Here is a 25646-nt window from a genome sequence, read left to right as displayed (position 1 = left end):
GAAAGCAGAAGTGGAGACCAACGGTTGTATGTGACACGGAGGAGGCAGAACAACACTGAGAAGGAACCTGTCAACTGGGCAGAAAGATATTCCAATCCATTGGCACAATATGGACAGAGGTAAGGAATAGAACAAGGTTCTGGGATGGGAAAAAGTAACATACTGTAATCAGTAGTATTATCAAAGAATGGGCACCATTGAGTCTGCTTACTAACAGGCTGGTGACTGGTAAAAGCAATTGACAGAAACAAATCAACAGAAAAGGATGAGCAAAAAAAATTCTGTCTTAGGTGCTAAATAGCAAAGTTTGGTGTGTTATTGTGCTTACATAAAGTTTGCCTATGCGGGGTTTGATTAGTTGCACCTGAACAGACTGTATAAATAGAACACCTGTGACTCCAGTGGAGCTTGCTCTAGTGTTAGCTGCTCTTTTAAGTGGGTTCTCTTTAAGTGGAGTTACAAACACAGGAGTTTTAAACAAAAGGGGATTCAAACAAGGTAAAAAGTTTGTTATAAATTAAATTTTTTTGGTTCCTGTTAATTGATTTGTAACTGGGATAATGAGTGCTAGCAGGATTGAAGGTCTGACTCAGTGCACAGTCTGCCATATGTATGCAGATTTGGAAATGCTTACCTCTGTGGTGGCTGTGAGCAAATTGCCACTTTAGATGCTCATTTCGTGTTAGAGTACTAGAACAACAAATGTCAACACTGCAGTCAATTGACCTTGAGAGGAGTATCTTACACCTTGAGCAGGACCTAGTGGGTCAGATAGTTGGGGGGGGAACAGAAGAGCAGCAGGATGACGAGGCAGTTAGCTGGGTGACAGTTAGATCATCTAGTGTGGGAAAAAGGAAAAGAGAGGCTGTCCCAGGGTTTATACATCCCAACAGATTCACCAAATTGTGTGAAGAAGATGGGAGTATGAACTCTGGATTGGTAGTTCTAGATGGGTCTGATCACCCAGGAGACCAGTTTCTCTAGTAGTGGTGGGGAGGAGAGCAGAGTCAGGCCTAAATAGATTGTGGTTGTAAAGGATTCAGTTATTAGGAATGTGTATATTGTAATGTCATCTGGATCGCTACAACCAGTTTGCTGTTCTTCCTGGTGCCAGGGTTCGGGATGTGGTTGATTGGGTAGACAAATTATTGGGTGGAGCTGGACATGACCCAGCTGTCTTAGTACATATTGATACTAATGCCAAAATTAATGGTAGATAGAGGACCTTATAGAGTGAGTTCATGGATCTAGGCTCTAAGATTAAAGGGATACTGTCATGGGAAAATAATTTTTTTTCAAAATGAATCAGTTAATAGTGCTGCTCCAGCAGAATTCTGCATTGAAATCCATTTCTCAAAAGAGCAAACAGATTTTTTTATATTCAATTTTGAAATCTGACATGGGGCTAGACATTTTGTCAATTTCCCAGCTGCCCCAAGTCATGTGACTTGTGCTCTGATAAACTTCAATCACTCTTTACTGCTGTGCTGCAAGTTAGAGTGATATCACCCCCCTCCCTTTTTCCCCCCAGCAGCCAAACAAAAGAACAATGGGAAGGGAACCAGATAGCAGCTCCCTAACACAAGATAACAGCTGCCTGGTAGATCTAAGAACAACACTCAATAGTAAAACCCATGTCCCACTGAGACACATTCAGTTACATTGAGAAGGAAAAACAGCAGCCTGCCAGAAAGCATTTCTCTCCTAAAGTGCAGGCACAAGTCACATGACTTGGGGCAGCTGGGAAATTGACAAAATGTCTAGCCCCATGTCAGATTTCAAAATTGAATATAAAAAAATCTGTTTGCTCTTTTGAGAAATGGATTTCAGTGCAGAATTCTGCTGGAGTAGCACAATTAACTGATGTGTTTTGAAAAAAACATGTTTTCCGATGACAGGATCCCTTTAAGGAAAGGTCTTCCAATGTCACCCATGTGCAAGTTTAGGAAAACCTAAGGTAGCTAAATGTGAGGCTCAAGTCTTGGTGTAGGAAGGAAGGGTTTGGGTTCCTAGGGCACTTAGCTGATTTTTCCTTGGAGTTCAACCTATATCACCGTGACAGATTGCACCTCAGTGGAATCGGGTACACTGTGCTAGGGGAAAGAATGGCTAAGAGGTTGGGGGAGTGTTTAAACTAGGCAAGGGAGGTGGGTGATATAAAGAATTATGGGAAAGCTAGGGTAGACGGGGCAGTGGGATTAGTAAGGGGTCATGGGGGAGGAGCGAGGGGGGGATACAGTTTACCAGCTAAAGAGGTCCCTAACAGGATAATACTAAATTAATATCTAATTCTCCATTAAGTAATGTACATTACAAATGGATAAGTAGTAACTGTATGCTGGCAAATATACATAGTTTGTCAGATAAAATGGGAGACCTAGAATTAATTGCATGCTCTAAAAATTATGATATAATTGGTATCACTGAGACCTAGTGAGATAAAACATGTGACTGGAATGTGAATTTAAATGGTTACACCCTTTTTTAGAGGGACAGAGGGATTAAAAAGGGTGGAGGAGTGTGTTTGTATGTAAAGCCTGAATTAAAGCTATGCGCTAAATAAATAACCATTGCTGGCACTGGTGAGGGTGTGGAATACCTCTGGGTAGAGATTTCGACTGGGCAAAAGGTAACAAAGAAAATTATCATTGGTGTATGTTATAAACCACCTCACACAGAACAAAAATGGGAAGTTTTTAAAATGCTGCTTACTAAGTATACTTGTCAGTAGGGATGTAGCGAACGTCGGAAAAAAAGTTCGCGAACATATTCGCGAACTTGCGCAAAAATGCGAGCGGTTCGCGAACGGTTCGCGAACCCCATAGACTTCAATGGGAAGGCGAACTTTAACATCTAGAAAAGACATTTCTGGCCAGAAAAATGATTTTAAAGTTGTTTAAAGGGTGCAACGACCTGGACAGTGGCATGCCAGAGGGGGATCAAGGGCAAAAATGTATCTGAAAAATCTGCCTGTGTGTGCTTGGAAGAGATAGTGTAGGGGGAGAGCTGTTAGTGATTTCAGGGACAGATGATAGTAAGTAGATTACTAGCCAGCAAAGCTACCTAAGCTTAAATGTCCCTCAAACCCCTGCAGACTTCTGTCCCTCCAATAACAGAGCAGTATCAAAACGATTACTAGCCAGCAAACTTTCAACTGTCCCTGAAATCACTAACAGGCAGCAGCTCTCTCCCTACACTATCTCTTCAGCACACACAGGCAGAGTGAAAAAACGCTGCAGGGCTTCGGTTTTTATAGGGAAGGGGAGTGGTCCAGGGGAGAGCTTCCTGATTGGCTGCCATGTACCTGCTGGTCTGGGGTGAGAGGGCAAAAAAAAGCGCCAACAATGGCGAACCCAAAATGGCGAACGTCGCGCGACGTTCGCGAACTTCCGGCGAGCGCGAACACCCGATGTTCGCGCGAACAAGTTCGCCGGCGAACAGTTCGCGACATCTCTACTTGTCAGTATATTCCACTTGTAAGCAAGAAACGTTGTCAGACAAGTTAAAATTAAGATGGAAAAGGATACTGCAGCAAGGAACGGAAAAATATGATTTTTTAAATATGTAAATAGTAAAAAATTTAAGCAGGGTGTTGTGGGACCCTTAATGTCAGAGGGGATCAGTTAATTGATGAGAACAGATTAAAGGCAGAGATTCTGAACTATTTTAGTTCTGTCTACACAAATAAGGATGCACCAAATCCAGGATTTGGTTTGGGATTCAGACAGGATTTGGCCTGTTTCAGCAGGATCCAGATTTGACCGAATCCGAATCCAAAAAAGTTATGTGACTTTTCATCACACAAAGAAGTCAAAATTTTTTAACCATGTGCTGTACATTCAGTTCTCTTTCCTAATTGTTTCCCTAATTTACATATGCAAATTAGAGTTCAGATTTGGTTCGGTTTTCTTTCTGAATCTTTCAAAAAGGATTTGGGATTTAGCCGAATCCTAAAATAGTAGATTAAGTGCATCCATACTCTTAATAATCCCAATTATACCCAGGCCACACAGTCTGACTCTAAGGAAAACCATCTCCCATAGAAACGATTATAATCAAATAATTAAAATTTTAATCAAAAAAGTCTAAATTTTTAAAAGTTATTTCCTTTATCTCTGTAATAATAACAATAACAACTAGGAGATAATTCCTAATGGAGGCAAAACAATCTTGTTGGGTTAAATTGTTTAAAGCCTATTTTAGTAGACTTAAAGAAGAACTCAACCCTAAAAAGGAATATGTTTAAAAAAGCCATATTTTATGTATTGAACTTATTGCCTTTTAACATTAGATATTGAGAAGGCTTTTGATACACTGGACTGGCAATATCTGTTCGGTCTCTTGGAAAGGTTAGAGTGTGGCCCTAAAATTATAAATACATTAAAAGCATATTATAATGCGCCGACAGCTAGGTTGAATTTACCCTCTACGACCAGTTTAGATCCTATTGTTATTCAACGAGGGACTAGACAGGGCTGTCCACTTTCACCAGCTTTGTTTGCCCTCGCTATGGAACCTTTGGCGAGAGCCATTAGAAGTAATGTAGATATTAAGGGCATTACGATAAAGGGGAATGAATATAAACTGTCCCTGTTTGCTGACGATTTGTTGGTACACTTAACAAACCCCTTAACATCATTCATTGCCCAATCTATTAAACATGACTACAAGATTTGAAAAGATATCAGGGCTAAAAATCAATCAGGATAAATCTGAAATGCTTCCGTGTAATATTCCTAGCCACACAATAAAATTAATAGAATTGAATTTTGGATTTAAAACACAAAGTACATATCTACGCTATTTGGGAGTTAATCTTACAGCTAAGCTTTCTGAACTATATAAAGCCAACTTTCCTATGATGTTTAAATCATTAATACAAAACTTGTTGCAATGGGGTAAACATCATATATCTTGGATAGGGAGGACACATTGTGTTAAAATGAGGATAATACCAAAAATTGTTTATTTATTTCGCACTTTGCCGATTAAGCTCCTTATAGCAGACTTGAAGAAATTCCAATCTCACATAAACAATTTCATATGGCAGAATAAACGCCCACGAATTTCGAGAAATATTTTGTATCTACATAAAAAAAATGGAGGCCTTTCGGTTCCAAATGTTATAAGATATTACCAGGCGGCCAGACTGGCACAATGGACTTTAGTATATGCAGGATCATCGGCTCCTATATGGGTCCAAATAGAAAATAATCTATTGTACCCATATAGCTTGCAGCAAGTATTATGGTTAGCAAAAATACCATTCCAAAATTTCAATGAGGTCTCCCCTATTACAGCTGATATGCTAGATCTTTGGCGAATGCTTGCAAAAAAGAACGAGCTTATATCATCCCCCCCACTACTCAGATCTTTTTTAAACAATAGAGAATTTATTCCAGGACTTTCACAGCAACAGTTTGGGTGGTGGATCAATAAGGGAATCACTACTAGATTCTCTAATTAGAAGAGGAAAATGTCTCTCTATAAAACAGCTTGTCGACACCTATCAACTTCCTCCGCAAGAACTATTCAGAGCCTCACAAGTATTACATTATGTAAAAAAGCAGATTGCATTAACTGAAAGTGGATCACTTACTTTGTCTAGTTTTGAAGCAGTGTGTAAACAAACACCATTGGCTCCCGGGATACTTAGCCTGGTATATAAAAAATTAAATTGATTGGCCCCGAACAACAAGAAGCTCCCCTATATGCTTGAGTGGGAAAAAGATTTTAGTGACCAATTTTCAACTCAACAGTGGTCAAATTGCAACTTGATAGCGAACAAGGGGAGTAACTGTGTGGCTGTCATGGAGACATCGGTAAAATTGTTACATAGAGCGTACTTGGTTCCAGCTAGATTGCATAGAATTTATCCCTCATGTGATCCGAGATGTTTCCGGGGGTGTACTGAAAGGGGAACCATGGTACACATATGGTGGGAATGCAAGGTTGTATCTAAATATTGGGATAAGGTAGTTCACCTGTTATCAAAAGTGATAGGTTCTAGATTTATTAAGGATCCTTTTGTTATGCTGTTAGGAATGAGACCAAAAAAGATGTCTAAAATAACATACAGATTATGTCAACATATACTTATGGCAGCTAGGATAAATGTTTCCAGTAATTGGAAAAAGACAGATATATCTATAGCATCTCTCAAAACGAGAATAATTCAGATAGCAGCTAATGAGAAACTGGATCATATGTTATTAAATGATATGGAAACATATGAAAAAACTTGGCTTCCATGGTTAATATATGAAAAAGACGCAACACTTAATTTAGTACTACGTATCTAGAGAAATATACTGGAATTATGAGAAATGAATAATTAGGGCCACTGCTAAAAAGGCAAAGGTTGTAAATCATAATACAAAAACCCTGGTTGCCAAAGGGGGTTGTGTTTTTTTTTTTTTTTTTTGGTTCTTTCTTTTTTTCTTTTAGGGGTTGTTATGTATAAGAAATATTGTGAATGTCACTTTTTTTTCCCTGTAATTTATTTTTCTTTTTTTATGTCTTTTGTTTGAAAAATATAATAAAAATATTAAAAATGCAAAAAAAGTCAAAATTTTTAAAAGTTATTTCCTTTATCTCTGTAATAATAACAATAACAACTAGGAGATAATTCCTAATGGAGGCAAAACAATCCTGTTGGGTTAAATTGTTTAAAGCCTATTTTAGTAGACTTAAAGAAGAACTCAACCCTAAAAAGGAATATGTTTAAAAAAGCCATATTTTATGTATTGAACTTATTGCATCAGCCTAAAGTTTCAGCTTGTCAATAGCAGCAATGATCCAGGACTTCAAACTTGTCACAGGGGGTCACCATCTTGGAAAGTGTCTGTGACACTCACATGCTCAGTGGGCTCTGATTGGCTGTTGAGAAGCTAAGCTTAGGGCTCGTCACTAATTATCCAGCAGAAAATGTTTGTCTGTAATATACAGATGAAGCCACTTGGATTTGTGAGATAAATGCGTCATGACTCATGGTTAATTGAAGAAACTGCGTTATCTAAAGTCATCTTAACTCATTTAATGCATTTAACCTTTCCATTAGCATACCAAAGCACCATTGTGAACAATGGTGAATGCCTTAATTAGATGGGATGTTGTGACGCAGTTTTCTGTGTTAAATGAGATAAATGGGATATCTGTGTTTAGTTATTCTGTGTCAAACAGACAAACCAAAGTGGCTGCATCTGTAAGCTGATGCTACTGGGCTGATTATTAAATCCTGATGCTAATTGCACTGGTTTCTGTGCTGCCATGTAGTAATTATCTGTATTAATTACTAATCAGCCTTATATTGTGACATTTCTATTCTGTGTGTACTGTATATTGTGAGTGGGTCCCTAAGCTCAGTAAGTGACGGCAGCACAGAGCATGTGCAGTGAATCAGCAGAAAAGAAGATGGGGAGCTACTGGGGCATCTATGGAGACACAGATCTTTACTGCTGAAGGGCTGTGGTTGCCTTGGGCTGGTACAGAAGCACAAACATAATGTACAACATTTCTAGCTAATTCTTTAGTTAAGCTTTAGGGTATTGAGGCACAAATTAGGAAAAAACCCTCAACATGAAAACACAGAACCCAAGGTTAGGTAACTCTGAACCACATGCATCTATCTATATCTATAGATCTATTTATCTACCTTCCTACATACCTTTCAAAGAGTTTCTCCCATGACTGCCTATTCACTTCTCTGTTCTGTGCTTCCACTGTTAAACTTTCCCAATACAACATTGTCTGTTGCAACTCACTTTAACCACAGCAGACAGGATGCTGAGTGTTTATAGTGGGGCAATCGCTTGGCACGAGACTTGCACAAACCATGTGTGTGAAATAGAGGGGCTTCCTTATAGTAAGATTTGCAAGATCAATGTTCTAGAAAGACAGACATTTGTCTTTCTGCCTTATGGGTTTAAACCCTGACATTACTGAACCAACAAGCTTACTAGGGGGCAGGCAGCATCCGATTGCAGTAACACAGTAACAGAGAAGGGACCAGTGATCGTAACATGATGAGGCAAACTGTGCAGGTTTGGGAGTCGCTCGCTACAGAACTGTATCTATATGAAAACAATCAGCTAGTGCTTTAGTAAATGGGAGGGACAGTTATTAATATATGAACCCCTACTGTGCTGCCTTTGCTTGTTGTTCGTCTACAATTGAAATTAACATGTGCTCTTTATTCACCATTGCTAAGAATATTTTATTACATTTGAAATACCCAGGAGAATACCGAAACCATTTTGATAGTGAAGCATATGAAAATATACCTGCAACGAAGCAGACGAAGATTCAGAAAGAAACCAGTGAAGGAAGGAGAAGACAGAGGAGACTCCTGATAGTTCTGGTGACCCTGCTGGTGTTTGTCTTTATGTTCCTAGTAACCCTGACCAGCCTCATGTTTATCTACTGTGAGTTTCACCCAATTTTTAACTTTCATTGGTCAGATTTCACTCACAAAATTATACTTGGGTTCTTGTTTCACTTGTGTGTTGTAGCTCTCCGTTGAGGGAAGACAAAAGAAAATTATTTATGGTCAACCTTTTGCTCAAATACTTCCCATCTTGTTCCTCCATTTTAACAAAATAATTAATAATACATTTTTCAATAATTATTCCCTTTTTCCCTCTACTAGAAAGACAGCGCTTTGTACTTGAGCCAAACTAACATATAATGAATCCTTATTGGAGGGCAAACTATCCTACTGGTTTTTATTAATGCTTACATTACTTTTAAGTGGACTTCAGCACGAATCGTATGATTTGTCATCCGCAAATCCCAACTTTTTTGAATTATTGTACAAAAACCAGCTCAGATAACGATGTCAAGAAACATCTTCAAACTGTAAAAGGGAGATCTGCCAGGGAGACGACCTTGACGGGTTTTAGCTGGAGTATTTTCAGATTCAGATTTTTAGCAGCTTTGGGATATAATAAATCTCTAAAAACTTGAGTTTTTTATCCTCTAAACATTTGAGTTTCCCCTAAAAAACTCGACCAGAAATAGATTAAGGCTTCATAAATAGGCCCCATGGAGTATGTGTAAGAGCTTAGTGCTTGTATTTTAATTGGTCATTCATTGGAAGATTTCCATTTCCCATTCCATTACTTGCATCTAACTATATTAAATGATCTGTATTTATTTTGTTAAAAACAAACAAACAAACAGGGAGGGCTGATAGTGATAATCTATATATATATATATATATATATATATATATATATATATATATATATATATATATATATATATATATATATATATAATACACAAAAGCCATGAATATCTTGTAAATTATATCCTTATAAACGGTGAGTTCTGATGTCATCAGTTATAAATGGTGAGTTCTGATGTCATTTCTGTCACATGACTCACTTAAAGGAAAACTATACCCCCCAAACAATGTAGGTCTCTATTAAAAGATACTGCGTAAAACAGCTCATGTGTAAAACCCTGCTTCATGTAAATGAACCATTATCATAATAATATACTTTTTTAGTAGTATGTGCCATTGGGTAATCATAAATAGAAAATTGCCATTTTAAAAAATAAGGGCCGCCCCCTGAGATCGTAAGATTCACTGTGAACACATACAAACCACATGTAAGGTCACATGAGCCAATTAACAGACAGAGTTCTGCCTTTTGCTTCCTCACTTCTTCCTGTTACAGTTAGTGTTGTAGTATTTCTGGTCAGGTGATCTCTGAGGCAGCACAGATAGAGTCACGAAATGGTGGTTCAAGGCAAGAGATGTAAAAGGGCAATATTTATGTAAATATATATTCCAGTTTGGTAAGATTCTTTAATATGTAATTTAATTTGATATAAACTATCTGTTGCTTAAGTATTCATTTTGGGGGTATAGTTTTCCTTTAAACTTGTGTATTATAATAAATAAATTACCCCCAGTTGCAAAATATGAGGATATTAGAAGTTACCTCGGAGTTCCATGACCTGTATAAAAACACTCGGCCTTCGGCCTTGTGTTTTTATATGGTCATGAAACTCCTCTATAACTTATAATATCCTTATATTTTACAAGAGGGGGTACTTTATTCACTATATATTAAACAGTTCACTTCTTTTCAGATTCCCGTATATTAGAAGCTATGGACATTATGAAGCATGACATTTTACAGATACGAAAAGGTAACTAATAAAAGTGTTATAAAAAAAGTGATATAATGGAGTCTCAGTGCTGTTGTGGTGTTTCCCAAAAGACAGACGTCCATAGATGTGGATTTTAAATCACATGGATGACTTTTGAATGTTTCTTTTCTGTGATAACATGGCATGGATCTACAGTCAATTCAGTGGGAATATTTTATGGTATGATGAAAAAAATCATCTAAAAAACGGAGGTGTCTCTGTGTAACTAGAATAGCCTAATGTAATTATACCGTGGCGTCTTGTGCTTACTCCCCCATTATTGATGGAGTTGACCATTGGGGCTTGGAGCTGATGATGATAATAATAATAATAACACGAATACAAATGTTTTAACTAATACTGTGCTACTACAGCATTTATAAGAATAATACAGGTATAGGATATGTTATTCGGAAACCCGTTATCCAAAAAGCTCCAAATTACGTATAGCGCTATAGTAAATTGAGTGCAATTTACTTTACTATAAGCTCCACTCCCAATAAATGTGCTCTGGATGAGACCTTAAAATCTTAGGGAGTGAGCCCTCGCAGCAGTGTGGAGGCAGGGTGTAGTGCAACTGTAACTGTATTCAGGGTGCAAATAATTGGGTGCCAGTGGTTCTTATAACTTAACCATTGAACAGATTTATTAAACAGAATATGCAATCCTCAGTGGAGTGTACAAATCAGCACATGAAGGATCAACATTACATTGGATAGGCAATACTCACAGCACCTTTGGTCAATATGATTCTCCTCAGAGATAGGAGACAATGTATGCAGCTTTGAGGAGGTACACCCAGCTTTCAGCCTTTTCCCTAAGTGGAACCAGTAGGGGAATACTTTCTACCCTAGGTCTGTACACTTAGTCCCTACTTCTGGGCAATTAGTATCCTGGAATCTTAATCCCACTCACAATCCTCGGAGGAGCCTCAAGCTGCTCAGATAAATATCCTGACTGTTTATCACTCCTAGGGGCACATTTACCTAGGGTCGAATATCGAGGGTTAATTAACCCTCGATATTCGACTGCCGAATTGAAATCCTTCGACTTCGAATATCAAAGTCGAAGGATTTAGCGCAATTCGTTCGATCGAATGATGGAATGAATAATCGTTCGATCGAACGATTGAATCCTTCGAATCGAACGATTCGAAGGATTTTAATCCATCGATTGAAGGATTATCCTTCGATCAGAAAAACCTTGTAAAGCCTATGGGGACCTTCCCCATAGGCTAACATTGGCCTCGGTAGGTTTTAGGTGGCGAACTAGGGGGTCGAAGTTTTTTTAAAAAAGACAGTACTTCGATTATTGAATGGTCGAATATTCGAATGATTTTTAGTTCGAATCGTTCGATTCGAAGTCGAAGGTCGAAGTAGCCAATTCGATGGTCAAAGTAGCCAAAAAAAACATTCGAAATTCGAAATATTTTTCCTCTATTTTCCTCTATTCCTTCACTCGAGCTTAGTGAATGGGCCCCCTAGAGTGACCTGTAAAGGTGAGTAGCCTATCCTTACTAGACCTGACCTGTCTAGGTTCCACTCGAGCTCTGCCTGCCTGCTCAGGCTAGAGCCAGCACAAGATGGACCCTGAAAGCATGGCTTCAGAACCTTTTATACTCTAGCACAGTGCCATCTGCTGGTCACTGTGAAAAACAACAAGCGGCATAGCTCAAAGCAGTAGGAATAGGAAACAGTTACCCCTCCCAACTGTATTTTAGGACCAGTTAGGTAGGTGTCTATAACACTAGGGAAACTGCCTGCTAAATAATATTGGGGATGGCTATTCTACACATCCCTACATACAGATTGCCATTTTATCCAAATAATCCACAATTTTCTCTCTAATAATAAAACAGTATCTTGTACTTGATCCCAACTCAGATATAATTAACCCTTATTGGAAGCAAAACCAGCCTATTGGGTTTATTTAATGTTTACTTGATTCTCTAGTAGACTAAGGGCAGGATTCCACGGATGATTCGCTGCGCAAAAATGCAGGCGTCACGTCAAATGCGACCGAAATAAGGTAAGTAATTGTATTGTCGGATCGCGTCACAGCATTGATGCGATTCAACACAACTGTCGAATGCAGAAGCTTCACGCTGCGTCTGCATCCAACAGTCGTGTCATATCGCATCAACAATTCGACACAATCCGACAATAGAATTACTCACCTTATTTTTTTCAACCTTATGAATACAAGAACCACAAGGGACTTTTAACTCCACAGTACATGTGTCCGAAACGATCTAAAGATAATGTAATATAAGTGATTACACCTCGAAGTAAAATAAAAAGCGATTTTTATTCACCACTATGTCATGTTGGTCAAATAGAGTTAAAACCATTTAAAAACAAGTATTGCTGCATATGAGACGGAAGGGATCCCTTCCGAATGGACATTAACCCCATTAAATGATTATATTAATCAGGTATGGGACAGTTTGCATGCGATTGTGTAAAACAATTAGTAGTCCGTTAGTGTGAAAGGGCGTAATGAAGGGATTTTGGAAGTGATAGATACAAAGTCACAATTGTGGTCTCCTTTGCACATCGCGTCAGATCACGCTGGAATGATCCGTGGAGTCCTGCCCTTAAGGTATGAAGATCCAAATTATGGAAAGATCTGTTATCTGGAAAATGCCAGGTCCCGAGCATTTGGATAACAGCTCCCATACCTGTACAACACTAATATCAAAATTACACTGAATTTGGACATTTTATAGAAATGTATGTAGAGACCAGCTATTTTGACCTTTGTCTTGGAAATTGTTTGTCTTTAATAGGTCATTTTTCGTTCTCAGTCTATACAGTATAGACTCAAATCTCACATTTGCAAGTTTATCATATTTGCATAGAAATCTGTTAACATAAAAATTTCTTAAAAAGAAACCCTATTAACTTTTGGAAACTTCAATCATTTTCCTATTGGGTTTTGAAATTGTGATTCTCTCATTCATAAGAAGTATTAATATGTAATCGCCTTTAAATCAGTTACTGATAAAGAGTATTAGTGGAAAATAATTTGCATTCCATCAATACCTAGTCTGTCACAGCATTCATTTCTTTTAACTTATTAACTCTAATATATGAAAGCCTAAAAAAATGTAATGTAAAATTGTTCAGGGTGCTTTTATAAGCACTTTTGCAATTTACAATGATTATTTTTGATAGTTTCAGGGTTATTTAAGTTTTATCAACTGCCAATATAACTAATTCTGTAACATTAGTTCCACCTGCTGTTCAGTTTCTGTAATTGTACATTCAAAGAGATCTTTTGAAGGAAAAAAAGTGTTCTGATGTTCTGATGCTCAGAAAGGATATGGGAAAGGGCACCTGATGCTTCTGATCTCTTTCCTGAGTAGAGCAACATCAGAACACTACTCTGTTTTCCTTTTGAAAGTATCTCTTTAACTGTGCAGTAACAGGGCCTGACTGGTGGTGCTGTTGTTACTGTATATAATTCATTATATTAGCAGTTAATAAAAACTTGAATAGCTCTGGAACTGAAAAAAAGTATAGGTTCTGTTTTCTAACATTCCTGGGTGCTTTATATTGGCTGATTTACTGATTCCTGGATTCTGACCCTGCCTGAACTGTGACATTGATACTTTCTGCCTGCCCTTTGACTTCTGCCTGGATTTTGACTTTGCTTCATTCTTGAACCCTTGCTTGTACTTTGAACTTGGACTTTGACCTAGAAGCTTCCTTCTTGGTCTTGACAACTCCTGCTGACATATAGATAGGACGATAAGCCCCCTTGACAGATAGATTACATACGTCTGACCTGGCTACTTTTGTGACTACTCTTTCCGAGAACCATTAGATTTTAGTTTGGCGATAACATTACTTCACTTGAGTGTAACTCTTAATTTCTAAATTTCTGGTTGGACTATTAGTAATATACTTAACTTAACCACTGTCATATTAACCTGGTTTTTCCCGTGCTCAAGTGCTCAATCAGATTACTTAGGTTACCATCACACTGTCATATATCCATTAGTGTCCTTTGACACTACTAACTGGGAAATGTATAGAGAGTCTTACGTTTACCGACACCCAGGAAATGCTACCTACTGATTGGTTTATATGGCTTACCAGGCCTGGATTTTTGGCAAGGCAGCAAAGGCCCGGGCCTAGGGCGGCACAAGCTCAGGGACGGCGTGCCACCCAGCCACACTTAAATTTATGCAGAGCCAGAGCACTAGGGACTCTGCGTCCTGTCTCAGTGCTCCGGCTGTGGACGAAACAGATGCGCATGTGCGCAATCCGATACGTACCCCATACGTTTCAGTATCCTTAATCAAGCTGCTATCCAGGGTGTCAGCGTCCTGTATTTTTTATTATTCAGCGTCTCTACTGGCTCTACTATTTAGAGCTTGATGACCTTACAAGTGCTTTTACAACTTGATTGATATTTATTAGTGGTGGTGATCACTTTCCATGAAATTTGTGTCTATAAGTTGTAATTATAACACTCTACATTCTTGCTAGCTCATACATATCTTTCATAAGAACTGAGGCCCTAAACTACATACTCAAGCTGAGGCCTTACCAGGGACCTACAAAGAGAAAAAATATGTTTCATCCATCAAATTAATGCCCGTTTTTATGCAAGCTAGTACTTTATCTTATGAAATAGTAGCCATTGACTGACACTGAATAGAGTTGCAAAATATAAAAAAAATATCCACAAAAACACCCAAATACTTTTAATTAGAGAGGCTCCAACACAATCCCATTAAGTACTGTATATAATCAGCATTTGTGTTATTTTTGCATACACACATAACCTTGTATTTATCAACATCTAACCTCATTTGCCAGTTTATCACTCAGTTCCCCAATTTATTCAAATCTCACAGCAGCATCCTGCATGGAACTTTTGCATACTTAGTCACAACATTGAACAGGCCTCCCCATTCACACTAACATTAGTGCCTAATAATACCACGGACATGGGGCCATTTATTTTTCTGGAAAAGTTAGACCTAGTCAGAATCAGAAAACAGGCACAAGGTGACAGCAAAATGAAAAGGGTCAAAGGGAATATTAAAACAATACAAAAAGAACCGAGGAACCTCCCTTGAAAAAAAAAAGGAAAAACAGGAGAAAAAATGCAATGAAATTACAGTTACAGGATGAAGACTCAGAGAATAAATTTGACATGAATAATCATATTGTAATAAAAACTCATCCTGGTGGTCTAGTGGGGGGACGGCCGCTGTGCAAGTCTTCAGCGCCTCAGGCGCCGGTACCTTAGGGGGCGCGCGACGCGCCTCCTTGGGATTTAAAGGCGCAGGCGCACTGACGTATGACGTCAGCGTGCAATGGTGCGAAATTTAAAAGTATTTAAAGGTACATTTTATTTTTACACACTGCCGTTATAGGCTTTCGTTACCTTGTGGTGTTTGAAGCTCTGTGCTATTTGTATCCTGATCTGAATCCTGTTTTTGTCCCCTGCCTGGCTATTGACTATCCTGAATTCTGTAACCTGACCCTTGCTTGTTATCTGACTCCGATTCTGCTAAATCCCTTCTGATTGATTACCTGGTTTGACCCTTGCCTGCCTGACTTCATTTGCACTCTGCCTGCCTTGACCCAGCCTGATTTGACTACGACTCTGTCTTACATTTTGTACTGTGACCTTCTGCCCAAAGACTTTGCATACCGTTGTGCCCCTTTTGCCTGGTCAGAACCTTTGGCCTTGCACCTCTCTTTATAAGACCTGGCGGCTGAGTAGCTGAGGGCTCCTCACAAGGCCAAAGGCGGCTGCTACAGATGGAAGCACGAGCCAAGACCAGGGTGCTTGGCATCTGTTCTGACTTTAGAGTGCCAACCATTACACATATTTATTATTGTTTTTATTGGTTTTAAGGAATGTTCTTGATTTTTTTCACAATTTATTATAGTTTTTGGAAACAACAATGATTTATCATTCTGGGAAAGAACTGTTTGTGAATGTTTTTATTTATTAGGGTACCTTCTTTCAGGAGCCCAGTGCAGTAATTTCCACATTGAGCAGTAAAATGTCTATGCAACAATGGATTTCAATATAATTTTGGTGATTACTTTCATATTCCTTTAACAGTGCAGCCCAGGCATCAGGTGGATTATCTGAGTTCACTCATGCAGACCCAACTTTGTCTTCTCTTTCAGAGAGTCGTAAGTGTGATTCTAACTGGAAAGCATTTGATGGAAGCTGTTATTATATTGTTACAACTGAGAAGAACTGGACGGAGGCCCAGACCATTTGTAAATCAATGAACAGTGACCTGGTTATTATCAACAGTGAGAAGGAACAGGTGAGGCAATGACTCTATCCACTACAGAAATCTTATTATTCTGGAGATATCCAGGTCCCATCTCTAAATTGTATTGTATCAAGGTAAAAAAAAAAAACACTGCTCCAAAGACCATACGATTGAACCTATGTAATAAAATGGATGTAATCACTGCTACTGTCAATTGAATCGATTTGAGTTCCTGTATCGATATGCTCCTGATGGACTTGAAGAAGGGTATTCGTCCAAAAATTTGCAGAGGTCTCAATAAAATTCACAGTTTTTCAAAATCTCTGCAAAGGCTTCTAATGAACTCTGGGATACTTGTTTATATTGCAGTTACAGCCTCTGAAGAACAGACCACATCTTTTTTAAATCTTCTATGCGATTGCACTTGCATTTTGCCACAAATTGGGTGTAAGTTGCATCTAGAATTTCAGAGTTTGGCATTTAGAACCAACTCACTTTATGCAAGTCTAGTGCACCTACTTATGCAACCCTCTGTGGGAACCCTGGAGCCGCTGCTAGGTCTAGGGTGGCAGAAGCTCCAATATTTTTAGGCACAGTTGCACATAATTTATTAGTAGAGGCAGGATGGACATAAGTACCTTAATAAGTGCATAAATGTAAGCTCTCCATTGGATATATTCATAATATACTTACTGATGCATTCACAAATGACTACTGCATTTCACATACAAAGAAACAAATTATAACTGATACAAGAGGTAAAGAGGGCCTCGGAAGGTACATTTGGGGTGTCCAAAGGACCGATTTACTAATATTTGGATTTCTATTTTTTTCACAAATTGTAGTTTTTCTGAAAAAAAAGTGTTTTTTTATTTCTCTAAAACTCAAAAGATTTGAAATTTATTAAGTGTAAAAAACACGAAAAACTGTAAAGTAACAATAGTCGTTGTCCTATAGAGGTCAGTTAGAGCTGGGCTGATCCTATTGGACCTTTTTTTAACCATTCAGACTTTTAGAGGTTTTTGGATTTTTTTTTGCAAAAGGAATTGTCCTAGATACCAACCTGATGAAAGATGTTGTCTTTGCAAAAATGTAAATATGTAGTATGTCAGTGTTTTAAACGTTATCCTGTAGTGAGATGTGTCTTCTGCTTCCCTAGAAATTCCTTGAAAATATTACTAATCAGACAGACTTTTGGATTGGTCTCCAAAGGTATAAAGATGGGTGGAGATGGGTTGATGGAACGCTTCTTAATTCATCTGATGGGTAAGCTGAAGAAACAGGTCCTCAGTTAAAAGTTCTGATTTTCCATAACATTTTATTGAGTCAATTTAATGATGAATAGGATTGTATGTAACATTCACAGTATAATAAAACATGAAGCAATGTCTATAGTTATATGAAATGACTGTATATAAAGTATATATATAATCTCAACACTATTTTTAAAATGCTGTAAACTACATAATAGCAAAGAGAAAAGGTCTAGCTGTTAGAGTCCTTTCCCCACCACGACAACATCCTACTGCTACCCAGTAGACCGTATTCTCTAAACCAGTATTTTGAGCAGTTATAGAGGTATCAGTTCATACCGGCACTTGTGAAGCTTAAACGCAACTAAACTAATCTAAAGCCAACATATACAAATCAAATAAATCAAAAGGCAGCACCATGGGTGATATATTATTGCAAATTATATGCAACCATCGTTTCAGATCCTATTGGGACCTTTTGGTGCTGGCTTTTGATATTTTCTGGTTTGCTCATACAATGTGTATGTAAGTATATTTTTTCTCTTTCTGTCTGATCATAGTAACATAGTAAATTAGGTTGAAAAAAGATGCTGTCCTTCAAGTTCAACATTTTAACTCTATTTTAACCTGCCTAATTGCTAGTTACATAGTAACATAGTAACATAGTGAGTAAGGATGAAAAAAGACACACGTCTATCAAGTTCAACCTCTTAGTTTTTTTTTTAATCTGCCTAACTGCCAGTTGATCCAGAGGAAAGCAAAAAAAAAAAACATCTGTGGGAAAAAATTCTTTCCTGACTTCAAAATGGCAATAGTCCCTGGATCAACTTGTATGTGAGCTATCTTTCATAACCCTGTATTACCTCCCTTGCTAAAAAGCCATCCAGCCCTTCTTAAAGGGCATGTAAAGTCTAAAATTGAATAAGGCTAGAAATGCTGTATTTTGTATACTAAATATAAACATGAACTTACTGCACCACAAGCCTAATCAAACAAATAATTTATGCTTTCAAAGTTGGCTACAGGGGGTCACCATCTTGTAACTTTGTTAAACATCTTTGCAAGACTAAGACTGTGCACATGCTCAGTGTGGTCTGGGCTGCTTAGGGATCGTCATAAACAAATCTGCTTGAGTTCTGCATGGCTGGGAAGTAAGGCGGGGGCTCCCCCTGCTGTTCATAAGTATGATTGTTTCCCTGCTCAGCAGTTAGGGACCGTCTGACAATTCCTATCCACAGCAGTAAATGAAGGGAGAATTTCACTGCATACAGTCAGGTTTCTTATAAAAATGGTGCAAATTTTTTACTTAAAGTATATTGGAGATAGGTTTCTTTTTCATTATAGAAAGTAAAAATGGGATTTTATTTTTTTGCCTTTACATGCCCTTTAAAGCTATCTAATGTATCAGCCTGTACCACTGATTCAGGGAGAGAATTTCACATCTTCACAGCTCTCACTGTAACAAACCCCTTTTGAATATTTAGGCAGAACCTCTTTTCTTCTAATCGGAATGGGTAACCTTGTGTCAGCTGGAAAGACCTACTGGTAAATAAAACATTAGAGAGATTATTATATGATCCCCTTATATATTTATACATAGTTATCATATCTCCCCTTAAGCGCCTCTTCTCCAGCGTGAACATCCTCAATTTGGCCAGTCTTTCCTCATAGCTAAGATTTTCCATACCTTTTACCAGTAGTGATGGGCGAATTTAGGGCATTTCGCTTCGCCGGAAAATTTGTGAATTTCCCGCGAAATTTGCGAAACGGTGAAAAATTTGCGAAATGGCGCCGGCGTCTTGTTTTTGAAGCCTGCGTCAAAAAAACAGACGCCACGGCAATTCTTTTTTACACCGGCAAATTTTCACGGTAGTTTCACAAATTTATTCACCTGGGGCGAATCGCAGGAATTCGCTGCGAATTCGCGCCTGTCGAATAAATTCGCCCATCACTATTTACCAGCTTAGTTGCCCTTCTCTGTACCCTCATTGCCCTTCTCTGTACCTAAATGAAGGTGGAAAACCCCATTTGAAGCTGATCCAATTTGCCTCAGAGGGGGAAATAATTATTTCCTGACTCTTTTCTGTTTATGCTCCAAAAGTGCTGTTTTGAAGTGATGTTGTTTTTTTCTATATCAGCCTACTATCTTTCAGTCTTTAAATTGGGGCTATATGGCTCATAACACCATTCTTTTTGTGGAGCATAAACATGCAATGCCCAGTTTACGTCAGTTTGCAATTCTTCTGCAGATTCTGGATGAAGGGGGAGCCAAATAATAAAAATGAAGCTGAAGACTGTGTTCACATGTGGATAGAAAATAAGTGGAATGATGAAAATTGCACCTTACAGCAGAAAGCATTCTGTGAGAAATAATGACATGTTGTGTTGAAGACATGGATGTCAGCTTTATGAGCACTTTATTAGAAGGTCAATGTCCAGAAAATCACCTATAACATGAAGACGAATCTATGGCCCACACAGCTGAGGGTTTAGAGAAGCCATTTCAGAATTAAATTCAGACACTAAACTAAAAACACTTAGAGAAAAGGCTTGTAAATCATGTTTTATGGAAGATACTGGGGCAAATTCACCAGGACAACGCTAATTCACTAAAATACGAAGTTGCGTCCAGGGCGATGAACGATGGAGAAAGTTTCGCTAGCATTAATTCGGCAATCAAAACGAAGTTGCGCAAGAGTTAGCTACTTTGCATATGGCATTTGTTGCAGAAATACATTACACTACACAAGCCCAGGGAACCGTAATAAATTAAAATAAAGTTGTTATAATGCCCTACACATGTGCCCAGTGTATAGTGTATATGATATATGTAAGGAAAGTAGGAGGGAAGCCAGGTACCCTAAAAAAATTACGATCTTTTGCAGCCTATCACCCTGAAAAACTGAAAAGTCGCCAGCGTTTTTTGGGACCTATCTACTCTATTGCACTTTGCCTGGTCTGAGGTGGCGAAGGCAAGTCTGGCGCAAGAGGTAAAGTTCATTAAGATCGGCATCTTAATGAATTTGCGTAGTTACGTCCATTCACCAGAGCGGACATTCGTCTGGCGTTAGAGTGCGAAATAGCGCTACAGTCTATCTCCTTCGCTAGCGAATTTGCGCCATCGTTAGTCACTTCTCCCTTTAATAAATTTGCCCCAAAGTATCAACTCAGCCTTACACATTTGGTGTTGTAATATAAAAATACTGTAGGAACAAAAGCAAGCTCAGCAGTAGAACTTCATTCTTTGTAAGTGGGCATTTATCGTGCCATTCCACCTACAGTAAATGCACACTTGCAAGGAACGAAGTGTTGCTGCTTAGCCTGCTTTTGTCCCTACTGTTTTTTTTTTCAGTAGGGATGACAAAGCTATGACACAAGTAAGGCAGCAGTTATTCATTTGCATTTTGTGTTGTTTTACCATTCACCTATGAGCCTCAAAACCTCAACCTACAGTCAACTAATGTGTAAGCACAGCCACGTATCTTTCTCAAAAAATTGCTGGCCTTCAAATCTGTATCTGCTTTTTAATAAATTGCTGCAATGAAACCCTTGATTGTCTCTGATGAGTCCAAGTGATGTCAACAGATATCTAGATTTTGTTGAGTGAGTATGATTAATCTAGGTATTGGGACCCAAAAATGCCACCATGCCACCATGTTAGGATGGATATCCATGCTAGGGATGTAGCGAACGTCGGAAAAAAAGTTCGCGAACATATTCGCGAACTTGCGCAAAAACGCGAGCGGTTCGCGAACGGTTCGCGAACCCCATAGACTTCAATGGGAAGGCGAACTTTAACATCTAGAAAAGACATTTCTGGCCAGAAAAATGATTTTAAAGTTGTTTAAAGGGTGCAACGACCTGGACAGTGGCATGCCAGAGGGGGATCAAGGGCAAAAATGTATCTGAAAAATCTGCCTGTGTGTGCTTGGAAGAGATAGTGTAGGGGGAGAGCTGTTAGTGATTTCAGGGACAGATGATAGTAAGTTTGCTGGCTAGTAATCTGCTTGATACTGCTCTGTATTGGAGGGACAGAAGTCTGCAGGGATTTGAGGGACATTTTAGCTTAGGTAGCTTTGCTGGCTAGTAATCTGCTGTTCTCTTTAAACAACTGCCATACGTTGACCTTGTAGGCATTGTTTGCCCAGTTTTTTTGGACGCAGCCACTGAAGCACAGTTGCCAGAAAAAATATGCCATATAAATGCTGAAAATAGTCATTTTTCGCCATACGTTGACCTTGTAGACATTGTTTGCCCAGTTTTTTTGGACGCAGCCACTGAAGCACAGTTGCCAGAAAAATTATGCCATATAAATGCTGAAAATATAAATTTTTTTGGTTGCAGCCACTGAAGCACAGAGGCCAGAAAAATTATGCCATATAAATGCAGAAAATATGCATTTTTTTGGTCGCAGCCACTGAAGCACAGTTGACAGAAAAATTATGCCATATAAATGCTGAAAATATAAACTTTTTTGGTTGCAGCCACTGAAGCACAGAGGCCAGAAAAATTATGCCATATAAATGCAGAAAACATGCATTTTTTTGGTCGCAGCCACTGAAGCACAGTTGACAGAAAAATTATGCCATATAAATGCTGAAAATATACATTTTTTTGGTTGCAGCCACTGAAGCACAGAGGCCAGAAAAATTATGCCATATAAATGCAGAAAATATGCATTTTTTTGGTCGCAGCCACTGAAGCACAGTTGCCAGAAAAAATATGCCATATAAATGCTGAAAATAGTCATTTTTTGCCATATACGTTGAGTCAACGTATGGCAAAAAATGACTATTTTCAGCATTTATATGGCATATTTTTTCTGGCCTCTGTGCTTCAGTGGCTGCGGCCAAAAAAACTGGGCAAACAATGCCTACAAGGTCAACGTCGTTGACCTTGTAGGCATTGTTTGCCCAGTTTTTTTGGCCGCAGCCACTGAAGCACAGAGGCCAGAAAAAATATGCCATATAAATGCTGAAAATAGTCATTTTTTTGGTCGCAGCCACTGAAGCACAGTTGCCAGAAAAATTATGCCATATAAATGCTGAAAATATAAATTTTTTTGGTTGCAGCCACTGAAGCACAGAGGCCAGAAAAATTATGCCATATAAATGCAGAAAATATGCATTTTTTTGGTTGCAGCCACTGAAGCACAGAGGCCAGAAAAATTATGCCATATAAATGCAGAAAATATGCATTTTTTTTGGATGCAGCCACTGAAGCACAGTTGCCAGAAAAATATGCCATATAAATGCTGAAAATAGTCATTTTTTGCCATACGTTGACCTTGTAGACATTGTTTGCCCAGTTTTTTGGTTGCAGCCACTGAAGCACAGAGGCCAGAAAAAATTAAACCAGTAGGGTTTGCACCCTAGTTTGTAACGGTGGCGGAGGGAGGAGGAGGACGCTAAAGGACAGCTGTGTGTGGAGTCATGAGGCTTGAAGAGAAGGACAGCTGCATAGAAGTCAGAACAAGTCTTCCGGCGTGCAGTAACCCTCCGAGATCCACCCCTCATTCATTTTAATAAAGGTCAGGTAATCGACACTTTTGTGACCTAGGCGAGTTCTCTTCTCAGTTACAATCCCTCCTGCTGCACTGAAGGTCCTTTCTGAGAGCACACTTGAGGCTGGGCAAGACAAGAGGTTCATGGCAAATTGTGACAGCTCTGGCCACAGATCAAGCCTGCGCACCCAGTAGTCCAGGGGTTCATCGCTCCTCAGAGTGTCGATATCTGCAGTTAATGCCAGGTAGTCCGCTACCTGCCGGTCGAGGCGTTCTTTGAGGGTGGATCCAGAAGGGTTGTGGCGCTGCCTTGGACAGAAAAACATTTGCATGTCTGACGTTACAGACTGGCCAAAGGGCTTTGTCCTTGCAGGTGTGCTCGTGGCAGGATTACTGGCACCTCTGCCCCTGGAATGTTGATGAGTTCCTGAAGTGACATCACCCTTAAAAGCATTGTACAACATGTTTTGCAGGCTGGTTTGTAAATGCCGCATCTTTTCGGACTTGTGGTATGTTGGTAACATTTCTGACACTTTATGCTTGTACCGAGGGTCTAGTAGCGTTGCGACCCAGTACAGGTCCTTCTCCTTAAGCCTCTTGATACGGGGGTCCTTCAACAGGCATGACAGCATGAAAGACCCCATTCTCACAAGGTTGGATGCAGAGCTATCCATCTCCGCTTCCTCATTATCAAGGACTGCATCATCCACGGTCTCCTCCCCCCAGCCACGTACAAGACCAGGGGTCCCCAAAAGGTCACCACTAGCCCCCTGGGAAGCCTGCTCCTGTTGGTCCTCCTCCTCCTCCTCCACAAAGCCACCTTCCTCCTCTGACTCCACTTCTGGCACCTCTCCCTGCGTTGCAGCAGGTGCCTGGGTTCGTTCTGGTGATTCCGACCAGAAATCGTGCGCTTCCAGCTCCTCGTCACGCTGGTCTACAGCCTCATCTGTCACTCGTCGCACGGCACGCTCCAGGAAGAAAGCGAAGGGTATTAGGTCGCTGATGGTGCCTTCGGTGCGACTGACCATATTTGTCACCTCTTCAAAAGGTCGCATGAGCCTGCAGGCATCGCGCATAAGCACCCAGTAACGGGGGAAAAAAATCCCCAGCTGTGCAGATCCAGTCCTACCACCCAGTTCAAAAAGGTACTCGTTGACGGCCCTTTGTTGTTGCAGCAGACGTTCCAACATAAGGAGCGTTGAATTCCAGCGAGTCTGGCTGTCAGAAATCAAACGCCTGACTGGCATGTTGTAGCGCTGCTGAATGTCAGCAAGGCGTGCCATGGCTGTGTAGGAACGTCTGAAATGGGCCGACACCTTTCTGGACTGGGTGAGAACGTCCTGGAATCCTGGGTACTTGGAGACAAAACGTTGGACTATTAAATTTAACACATGTGCCATGCAGGGCACATGTGTTAAATTGCCTAGTCTCAACGCTGCCAACAGATTGCTTCCATTGTCACACACCACTTTTCCGATCTGCAGTTGGTGTGGGGTCAGCCACCGATCGGCCTGTGACTGCAGAGATGACAGGAGTACAGATCCGGTATGGTTTTTGCTTTCCAGGCACGTCATCCCCAAGACAGCGTGACAACGGCGTACCTGGCACGTCGAATAGCCTAGGGGGAGCTGGGGGTGCACAGGTGTGGAGGAGGAGAAGGAGGACCCAGCAGCAGAGTAAGAAGAAGAAGAAGACGAGGTAGAGAGCGATGGAGGAGTAGAGGTGGTGGCAGAACCGCGTGCAATCCGTGGCGGTGACACCAACTCCACTGTTGTTGTTGAGCTACCCATTCCCTGCTTCCCAGCCATTACCAAGTTCACCCAGTGGGCAGTGTAGGTGACATACCTGCCCTGACCATGCTTGGAGGACCATGCGTCAGTAGTCATATGGACCTTTGGCCCAACACTAAGTGACAGAGATGCGGTAACTTGGCTCTGCACATGTTGGTACAGGTGTGGTATTCCCTTTTTAGAAAAAAAATTGCGGCTGGGTACCTTCCACTGCGGTGTCCCAATTGCTACAAATTTGCGGAAGGCCTCAGAGTCCACCAGCTGGTATGGTAAAAGCTGGCGGGCTAAGAGTGCAGACAAGCCAGCTGTCAGACGCCGGGCAAGGGGGTGACAGTCAGACATTGGCTTCTTACGCTCAAACATGGCCTTCACAGAAACTTGGCTGGTGGCAGATGACTGGGAATGGGAACAGGTGGTCAAGGTGGAAGGCGGAGTGGAGGGTGGTTCAGACGGGTCAAGGAGAGCAGAGGTAGAGCAGTAAGATGCTGGACCAGAAGGAGTGTGGCTTTTAGTTTGCCTGTTGCCTTTGAGGTGTTGCTCCCAAAGTGCTTTGTGCTTGCCGCTCATGTGCCTTCGCATAGAAGTTGTACCTATGTGGCTGTTGGGCTTACCAAGGCTCAGTTTCTGACTGCACTCATTGCAAATTACAATGCTTTTGTCAGAGGCACACACATTAAAAAAAT

General features: G+C 39.9%; 1 protein-coding gene across 1 annotated transcript; it reads left to right on the top strand.

Annotated features, from left to right (window-relative positions):
* Positions 1-20589, top strand: LOC108711668 (hepatic lectin). The gene is made up of 6 exons (XM_018253616.2): positions 1-119; positions 8238-8423; positions 10102-10161; positions 16323-16468; positions 17577-17683; positions 19920-20589. The coding sequence occupies exons 1-6, from the start codon at positions 110-112 to the stop codon at positions 20041-20043; spliced, it is 633 nt and encodes a 210-aa protein (XP_018109105.1). The 5' UTR covers positions 1-109; the 3' UTR covers positions 20044-20589.
* The last annotated feature ends 5057 nt before the right edge of the window (positions 20590-25646 follow it).

This window comes from Xenopus laevis, chromosome 3L, assembly GCF_017654675.1.
Source record: "Xenopus laevis strain J_2021 chromosome 3L, Xenopus_laevis_v10.1, whole genome shotgun sequence".
Classification (NCBI taxonomy): domain Eukaryota; kingdom Metazoa; phylum Chordata; class Amphibia; order Anura; family Pipidae; genus Xenopus; species Xenopus laevis.
The sequence above is the reverse complement of the archived record's forward strand: the minus strand, read 5'-3'. Positions and strand labels throughout refer to the sequence as shown.

What these genes read in the sequence shown, in the direction of transcription:
- LOC108711668 (XM_018253616.2), top strand. An exon ending in CATTTTACAGATACGAAAAG is followed by an intron (nt 10,162 to 16,322) that starts GTAACTAATAAA and finishes CTTCTCTTTCAG; the next exon opens with AGAGTCGTAAGTGTGATTCT. An exon ending in CTTCTTAATTCATCTGATGG is followed by an intron (nt 17,684 to 19,919) that starts GTAAGCTGAAGA and finishes ATTCTTCTGCAG; the next exon opens with ATTCTGGATGAAGGGGGAGC.